Source organism: Cyprinodon variegatus, unplaced genomic scaffold, assembly GCF_000732505.1.
Source record: "Cyprinodon variegatus isolate N-32 unplaced genomic scaffold, C_variegatus-1.0 Scaffold248, whole genome shotgun sequence".
Classification (NCBI taxonomy): Eukaryota; Metazoa; Chordata; class Actinopteri; order Cyprinodontiformes; family Cyprinodontidae; genus Cyprinodon; species Cyprinodon variegatus.
In genome coordinates this window covers 170,647-180,581 of record NW_015150701.1, presented here as the reverse complement: position 1 = coordinate 180,581, position 9,935 = coordinate 170,647, and the positions used below count along the sequence as shown (strand labels likewise).

Here is a 9,935-nt window from a genome sequence, read left to right as displayed (position 1 = left end):
AACTTTTTTGGAATGACTGTGACCTGGATAACTGAGAAATTCACCAGCACATCTCACTAGTTCAATCTTGGACTCTCTGTTAGCCTTCAGACTGTGCTGATTTATAAGGTGCCGGAAACATCCTCAGAGATTTAAAATTATTTATAAATTATAACATATTCTACCTGGGTGCACATCCTTGATGTGCTTCTCTCATTCCATCACATCCTAAAGCTGCTCACGTTGATTGAGATCTGTTGGCTCGACGTTTAGAAGGATGGACATGGTTTAGTAACAAGACTGTGGCAGTAAAAAGTATACCAATAGCATCTCTGCACCAACAGAATGGGCCTTAATTTTATAGCAGTCACATATGTTGCAACTATAGAAAAAGTTATTTATCATTAAACTATTTCATGGCCAGTGTAAGTTATAATTTATTTTGAGCAGATATAATCAATACCTACAACTAAATGTCTAAATAAGTCTTTTGAAAATGAGAAAAATATACTTTTATTCCCACTAGAGCATAATTCTATTTTTGGCTGAAACACTGTTGCCCTAAGATACAGAGATACAACCTACTAATATCAAGACTCTGTTGTGGTTTTAGCTGAGTTCATTATAAATCTACAGCAGATTGTCCCACTCACTTATATCAATGCACACTGGCTTATATCGAACACAAATTTGTTAATTTCTTAGCTTGTATCATGTATTTTCACTGTGTCTTGTTGAAGCTATTCGCACAAAAATCTTGTTAGGGTCATCATCTCTCTTTAGCAACAAACATAAAAACAGACTCAGGAAACAGATCTGCAGCAACTCCATAAAACCCTCATTTTCAAAAACAGCTTCCAGCATTTAGGCTGTCTGAAGCAGAATTGTAATCAGGGCCCTGCAACACTTTAGCTCTAGCCTGCTCTTATGAACACAGCATTAAGCCTTAGGATATGTTTAAACAAAGTGCATTATTTATAAAAGGGCGCTCTAGTGCAAAAAGAGGGTTAAGAACTTAGCAGAGAAAACAATCCACTGCAGCACTAATCCAAAGTTCATCTCCTAACATAGAGCATAGATACAATTCCTAACAGATGAAGACCTGCAATACAACTACAGTAATAAATGTGTCAAGAAGCATTCTGAAATGTTTTCCAAAATAATTGCAGTTTCCATTATCAGCCTCTCAGCATGATGTGCTCACTGGATTCTCATCTGCAACACTTGCTTTGGAACTCCAATCAGAAATGTTTCTCTCCAGGTAGTAATGATGAGGAATACAGGAAATTAAAGCTGCTGCAACAAAGTCTGTGCAATACAAAAGGAAGGATCGTTGGGATATCTCTGACTTCTCATTATCCTTTGTGAGGGGAAAACACTTTACGTGGTTGGCTGAGCTCTGGAAATAGAGTATTTCTTTAAAAATAACTTGAAAAATTATGAGGCAAATGTGTGAAGATTCCAGAGGCAATGCCATTTCTGAAGACATTTTTGTTCCAATTAAATGGCAACGATTATACTGTATTCCCTTAGATCTATAATTCTGACCATGAGGATAACATTAATAAAAAGGGTGCCAAATTCCAGTGCTAGAGGGCTACTGTCCTGATATTACATGCATTTCTTCTTTGACATAATCTATATGCCACAAATATTCACCCATCTACCTAATATATAGGGATTCAATATGACCTCAGTCCATTGCAGCTATAACAGCTTCAACTCTTCTGGAAAGGCTGTCTTCAAGGTTTAGGAGCATATGAATGGGAATTTTTGACCATCCTTCCAGAAGTGTATTTGTGAGGTCACTGACTGATGTTGGAGAGGACGGCCTGGCTCTCTCTCTCTGCTCTAATTCATCCCAAAAAAGTTTTAGACTTAGACAGCTTTTATTGTCATTTTTTATACATAGAGCATATACAATCGAATCGATCTTTCGTTTTGTACAGCTTTCATGACATTTCCATTCCTTAAAGTACAGCAGTGATCAAATGTAAACAGTGGGGGAGAAAAAAAAAAACATGGTGCAAATAAACACATTGAAATGAAATTTCAGTGCATTAAATATATATATATATATGGTGCAAATATGCAGTGTTTTGGTTTGATGTTGTCAGTGTGATGCAGAGTCTGTGACATGATTTGGAGCTTAGAGAACCTATCAGGTTGAGGTAAGGACTCTGAGCAGGTCAGTTTAACTCATCAACATCAAAGTCTTCTATTCATGTCTTTTTTAGACCTTGCTTTATGCACTGGTGCACAATTATGTTGGAAGTGGTCACCTGCAAACTTCCTACAAAGTTGGAAGCATGTGGTTCTTCAAAATCTATCAGTCTGATAAAGCACTCAGACTCCTCTCAGTGGAACAGAGCCAAGCTTTGCTGTTGAAGAACAGCCCCACAAGGAGTGAAGAAAGGTCAAAGCTAGACTTTTTGCTTTCTGTCAAAGTAATATGCTGGAATCCACTGAACTCCTAAGAGCTCCCTTGATTTTACACAACTGTGAACAATTGATTTTAATTATTTCTTTGGGTGAGTGAATACTTTTGGGAATATAGCATCCCTAAAAAATGGCTACATCCTCCCATCAGAAAGTCTTTTAGCTCAGCAGAAACCTAGTAACGATCCATTCATTTGATTCTGCCATGTTGGAAAAGGGATGAATGTAAATGTTGCAGGATAGCAGCTCTCGAGGACTCAACTGAGACAACAGGTGAACCAAAAATTGCACCTAAGTAAGAGAAAAACTACTTTATCATATTTTTAATCAAGTAAGAGCAAAAAAATGTTTGTTTAGAAGGGCTGCTTATGATAAAATCTGATATTTGAAACTATATAATAAGAACAGACCAAAATGTAAAGATAGGTGGCATTTTAAAAAACTATAGTAAAATAATTAAAAGCAAATAATGCAATTGAAAAATAACAACTGCAGGCATTAAGAAACACTTTTCCAAACCAATTTTTTTTTTTTTTACATAAAACGTATGAAACCATTGTCTCCAGTGACAATATTTACTCCTTACTGTATATTACCTTGAGCTCCAAATGTAATTGTAGGTTAAAATAAGCTTGTGTCCAAATACAAACATATATCAAACTAAACAATAATTATGGGTCTTCATCTGAAGCATTTTTTTCTAAATCAGACATGTTTTTACATGGAGAAGTTAATCACCATGGATGTAGTGGCCATTTTACATCAGAAAGAGTAGAAATATTTTATTAATATATTACTCAACTGAGTAAATGAAACTAGTAACAACCCCTATTTAATGATTTATGATATATAATGATGCTATCAAAATCAATATGATGCGATGCAGTATTATATATTAGATATAACAAATGACATAAACAATGAGATGTGATACATAACATAAAGAATGGGATAAAATATAATTCCAGACAATGAAAAGTATATTTTTTCTTCTATATGAGATAAGATATACAAAGGGTAAGGTCAAATATTACAAAGTAGAAAGGCAACATTAAAAACAGAATACTAAACTACAATTTTGTATGATGTGATTTATTACTTTATTACTGCTAAATTTTACATTTAAATGATTTCTCAGTAGCTGCCTTCAAAAAGAATCCACCAATAAAGACTAAAAGAAGCCACATTTGCATACGTGTATGTGATTTTGTCCAGCATAATACTCTGGACAGTTATTTTTGTTGAAACACAAAAAAAAACATTAAAATGAATAAAATATGAAAAGGAAAAAAAAACATTTGTATTTTTTGACTCGTAATACTACCAAGAGAATATGCCCAATGTGTTAGAAAAACTAAAGAAAAACACATCAGCTACTTAGCAAATAATATGTATGATCCCCCCACCCCACCATCAACCAATGAAACATGGGAGTTAAGACGCCCACTTGCTGTGTTACCACTAACAACATCCGCAACTAACATGAACAGCAAAGTTAAAAACAGCCATTCTCCTTTTATCCAAGCACTTTAAACTGAGTTCTTGAAATACATAGGGTCCAATGCCAGTAGAATATAGAATAAGATGCCATGATATGGCACAATGTGATGCAATACAGTTCCATACTGTCTGTCAGTACTATGATGTATGATATGATATATTATGTTGACACAGTGTAATATGTTGCACCAACAGTACAATATGACACCCAATACATGCTGGCATACTGCTGCCCAGCCCTTATACAAAATGGAACAAAGCAGTCCTTTGTACTGAAAGCAAATAGTCTTTTAAACAGATGAGACAATGTGTGTTTTGTTTTTAAATTTTTTTTTGGTCAGCAGCTCTGAACTGATACAAGCTTCATGTTTCGTCTTTTACGAGAACATGTTTTAATCTCATTTGAATTTATTTTGATTTTTTGTCACAAACTGGATAATCATGGTGCTTAAGTTAGTAGCATGCACCAAAGCCATGGGCTTCTGTGCATGTCATTTACATTCTATTGTTGTTAAGTGCATTTTGATTTTGTGCCTTAATTTATAATTTTTTTTTATGCAATCAGTAGGGTAAGGCCAAAAGACAATTCAAAGTTCCCTACATGAATTAAATTGGGTAGCACTTTCGCCTTGCAGCAAGAAGGTCCCAGGTTCGATTCCTTCTTTGTGCATGGAGTTTGCATGTTCTCCCTGTGCATTTGTGGGTTCTCTCCAGGTACTCCGTCTTCCTCCCACGGTCAAAAAACATGACTGTTAGGTTAATTGGCTTCTCTAAATTCTCCTTAGGTGTGAATGTGTGCATGACTGGTAGTTTGTCCTGTTTGTCTCTGTGTTGCCCTGCAATGGACTGGTGACCTGTCCAGCGTGTACCCCACCTCTCCCCCATAGACAGCTGGAGATAGGCACCAGCACCCCTCGCGACCCCAAATGTGATTTAGCATGACAGAAAATATATTGATTGAAAATAAAGGCAGAATAACATGGCCAATGTCATGAGTTCACACACTGAGCAAAATTTCACCATTGGGAAATTGAACAAAAGAATCTACAATATTACAAAAAAAAAAATCTACATATTTACAATATGTCTAATAGTTTTCTTGCAAAATCTTGGAATTCAATGGTTTGACGATAGCTGCCATCACAGAGCATCACCAAAAAGGCTGTTATGAAAGCCAACTTTAATATTAGATATGTTATAAAAGGGATAAAGATGATTAACAGACTAACAGTACCAAGAGCGCAGGATATATCACAAAGACATAAGCGAAATTTTATGAAATGTAATAAAATTAAATGAAACAATGTCCCACAAAATATCAACCACAGGAACAGCTGATTATCAAAAACATCAAAATACTTTAATTTTAGTGCCTCTAGCAAATGCTTATGGGACGTATAGTAATATCAAAAGTTATACATCAATGTTGCATCACATAAGTTTTAATTTATATCTGTGTCCTAAATGTTTATTTTTCTTTGGTTAAAAAACCCTGGGTTTGCTAATCCACAGTCCCAAATTTAACCAAGCTCTTTGCAGTAAACAGCCATCCCCTGGAACCCCCCTCCTGACAATGAAACACCAGATAACATACTCTAGCTACCCCTCATAAACTTACTGCGTTACCACCTATAACACCAACAATCCTGCAAAACTTAAGAGGATTCCTATATTAGTGCAACCACCATTTGTTATGTTTATTCCTGATATCTCCCAGAACCTGGAACATGTTTTTACAAAGGTTTGTTGCATAGAGTCAGGATCAATCTAAAAGGAAAAACTGCAACAAAAAAGCCATCAAAATCATCAAAGGATGGAGAGCAGATACTGACACATAATACATGCAGATCACAGTGATTTTCTGTGGAGGAGTGTTTCCTGTTACTTACTGGCTTGCATTAGCTGCCCCTGCCGTCCAAACACCTGGGAGAAGGTGGCATGGCTGCAGGTGAGGGTGTCCTCCATGGCACTCCCACTTGCTGAAGAGCCAGAAATAGAGTAGAAAGATAAGGGAAGGTCAGGCAGACTGCGTCACTTCAAGATCAGTGAAAGGAGGAAAAGTGGACAGCTGAGAACAAAGAGGAAAAGAGAGAAGGTTGATGCCTGCCTTGAGCTGGTGTGTGATGTCTGGTGATGGTTGCACTCCTGTGGAGCTGTCCTGCTGCTGCGGCTGGGGAGTGAAATACGGCTCGTCGCTGCTCACACCAGTACGAACAGAAGTGCTCGCCTGCACTGATGGGTGGCAGGGCAGGGGGGGCGGGGTGGGCTGGATCCTCGTCAGCTAGTGTGCAGGAGAGAAAGTTCTCTGAATGTGCGCCTGCGAAAGCATTTCAGAGTGCAGATGTGATGTGATGCAGGCAGCGCAGGTAGCTGAGCTAGAGGCACACTCTGATCGTGTTCATCTTCATCCATACAGACTGACAATCCTCTATGGCTCCAGACAGGCTGGGTGAAGGGAGGGTGAGAGGGGAGAGGCAGCATCTCCACCAGGTAAAAGTCAATCCAGCGCTCAATCTGAAGTAGACAGCAGCAGTGTGTATCTTTTGAACATAAGACAGCACTTTTTTTATTATCATCCATGCCCCCCCACACACACCCGCACACACACACACACTCTACAACCTTCATTTGATTTACCTCAGCAGTAACATTTCCCTCTCTCTCCCCGCACATCTCTATTACCGCCCTTACCCCGCCTCATGCAAATTCCCCCCCCTCAATCCATCTTAAAGCTTGGGCCGCTGCCGGGAAAAAGACTCCAGGCAAATGAGTGCTTCATCTTCCCCCCACCTCTCCAGTGTAGAAGAGAATGGGGAGAAAAAAGAAGAATGAACAAGTGGAAGAGTTGTATTAAAAGTAAAAGCAGGACTTGTACAGCTGGTAGTTTCTAGAGGCTTCGGCATGAAAAGGAATTTTGGAAAAGTGCTGAACATAAAAATACAAAAACACAATGAAACCCCTGTGAACAAGCCTTAAATGCAGCAGCTCGGCTGAAGAGAACATGAAGCACCTTCCACGCACTAAAGCAAGTAACCTGGATATGTTGTAATGATGACTGGAATTACCACAGGGCGAGATTAGGATGTCAGGGCTCTGAAAGTGGGACCCAGAATTCAGGCAGACAGACTAAAGTGATTTATAAAAGCGTTTATTGACTATAATAAACCCCAGCAGGACAGCAGCTAGGGATAAATGGCCACAACCTCTGTAGAGGGGAAATTGCAGGTTAGTGATCAGGTAACTCAAACAGAGGATGATAACAAGCATGTGAGTCACTAACCTGGTTATTAAGTTCAGTCCAAGCCCAGAGGAAGGAGTGGAATCCAGCCAGGTGACTTTACACAGCCCATGGCAGATGCCCCCCAGAGAGTTTCAGGAGCCAAAGGAAAGAGGGCTGCAGAGCCAGCTGACAAGAAGAAGCCAGCAGACAGTTTCTGAAAGGAGAAGCCAAAACCGGTGTTGAGGAGGTAACCAGAAGTCCAAGCCAGAAGATGAGGGATCTGAAGAGGTACGGTAGGGAAATCCAAGCCAGGGTCAGAAGACAGATCCGAGGTCAAAAGCAGGCAGAATCCAGCAGGAGTCCGAAGACAGGTCAGGCAAACAGGTCAGAACAGGGGCAGACAGGCTAAGAGGTCTGGGAGCAGAAACTAGTCAGGATCAGGCAATCAGAGTTACAAACTCAATACGCTAGAGAACTCTCTCTATGGCTTGAATAATCTTGCACTGATGGCTCAGGGATAAACAGTTAAAGTAGAAGCTTGAACAGGTGGATCTGATAAAAGGAAGTGAAAACTGGGCAGGGATAGGTAGCTGGAGGGACTGAACCAATAATCCAGTCATCAGTGCCAAGATCCTGACAAAGGACACATTAGGAGATCTTAAAATCCCTTATTCTACTTGGAAGCCTGTGGGAGAAAGCCAGAGTACCCAGAGAGCACCACATGCACAGGGAGAACATGCAAACCCCATGCAGAAAGACCAGGAATCGATCCTGGGACCTACTGCACCCAGGTGCTGCTCAAAACTGTTATCTGTAAAATGTTAAAAGCTTGTGATATTAGTCTAAAACAGTTGTATTCCTGACCTTTCTGAAGTGACTTGTGAATGAAGCAATGGAGGAATTCTGAAGTTAGACTGGTTTTTATTTAAGGGTAACAAGAGGAACAGGGCAGATAATGCAAATTTAGCCCAGCTTTTTTTATGATTCTTATTTTTAAATCTATTCTTAACCATGCTGTAATCTGTTGTGCAAAGTTAAAGCTCTTTCGGTAATCTATTAAACTAAATCCATAGCCTAGCCTTCCTGCAGCTGGTAAACTGGTTTACAGGCAGTTTCTTCCTGTGCTGGGACCCCACCCCCTTGGGAACTCATTGTCGCAAAGCCATCTCTCACACTACGCCTCAGCAAGGTGATCTCACCTGGATCTGATCACAGCACTCACTTCCTCAAATTAAGATTTCTTATTTTGATAGGAAGTGGCAATACGCTCCATAAACCAAAGCTAGAGGTTGGATCCAGGCAACAGAGGATCAGTATTAGTGGGTGTTTCTGCAATCTAAACTACAGAGTTCAAACCATGTGACAAAATCACAACGTGGCATTAAATAACTGTAAAAGAAGGTCTGGCTGATTGACTAAAAATCTCTTCAAACTGGGCTGCATACAAAGCAAAACTAAAAACTGCAAAATGCAGAGATCAAACCAGACATTTCAGAAACAATGACAAATCTCAAATCCCATCTCCAAGTCTGTGAGACAAATGCCCAGCAGAATAAAGCTCTCCATCTTCATCAGCTTTAATGTTATTCTCTTTGAACAGGAAACAGGGGCACAGGGAGCTTTTTTTGGAGTTGTGTATTGTCATATATAGGCAATTGCCCCACGCTGCTTCTTTCTCTGCCTGCTATATTTTTTTTTACTGTTTTTATCCAGTAAACAGATTATATTTGAATTTTTAAATCCCCACAATCCAGTTGGATGTAGGTTTCCTATTTTATGCTGTGTTTTCTTCTGTATGAAATGCTAATGCCCACATCTGTATTTGAGCTTCAGAGGTTATTCAAGGCTTTGCTGTCTGGTAATTTATCTGAAGTAATATCTTTCATTTTTATGTCTACAGATGGAGGTCAGGTGGATATTAAATATATCGGAAAAGGAAGTGAGGGTAAGAAAAGTACAAATCGTATGTTTTGATACAATTTGCATGCATCGATTAAAATGCATAGAATTAACCATATGCAAGACAAATTGTAAGATTAACTGAGTCTGATGTTTATTAAGTTATGACTCAATTTTGGGGGGGTTTTTTGTTTTCTTTTTTTTTTTTTTGGTTTATTCTGTTAAGATATTATGAAATTTCAATATCAATATACCTGCAGTAAATTATTATCCTGGTATTTTCCCACCATGGAAAAAAGTTTTTTTTCCTCCTAATCCAAAGCCCCCTGATTTTCAGACTGTAGATCAGTGAGTGTACCTTGGCTTTTATAAACAGTACTCAAAAGATCGTCAATTTGCAAGTGAATTAAAAGAAGAAAAACAAGATGGATAGACGAGCGGACGGGTCCCTGCTGATGTTCACCAATCCCCTTTAGACCTCAAATCACCTGGAACAGAAATGACATATCTATGGTCTTAGCCAATTGAAAAGTATGGATTTCATCATTTGAATGATGCTTGTTACAGACTGTTTTCATTACAATCCAATTACATTTAGACTCTTGCTATGAGACAGCTTCAGGCATTAGACAAACGAAGCATTGCTTTGAAACTGAAGAAAAAATAAATGTCATTGAAAGCATAGATTTAGGTCGTTGCAAACTAATGAAATTGCTTTCAGTATAATTTAAGAAGTTTCAGTGGTTAAAAAAAAATCTTTAATATTGAAGTGAGTATAGCTTCAGATGTTTTTGTTTTTTTCATACAGTATACAGACTTTTCTTTAACTGATCTTAACTGTTTGTATTCAGGAAATGACAACAGGTCTGACATAGTTATTGAGTAAAGTTAACCCTGT

The 9,935-nt window shown here is 38.5% G+C and overlaps 1 protein-coding gene across 2 annotated transcripts in view; it reads right to left on the bottom strand.

Moving 5' to 3' along the window:
- The window catches only part of LOC107089352 (kazrin-like), a 149,690-nt gene extending 143,797 nt beyond the window's left edge, over window positions 1-5,893 (bottom strand). For both annotated transcript variants that reach the window (XM_015382091.1, XM_015382089.1), the window contains exon 1: window positions 5,808-5,893. In XM_015382091.1, coding sequence (XP_015237577.1) covers window positions 5,808-5,883 — 76 coding nt within the window. In that variant the 5' untranslated portion in view covers window positions 5,884-5,893. The remainder of the gene's footprint in view (window positions 1-5,807) is intronic.
- Between the last annotated feature and the right edge of the window lie 4,042 nt (window positions 5,894-9,935).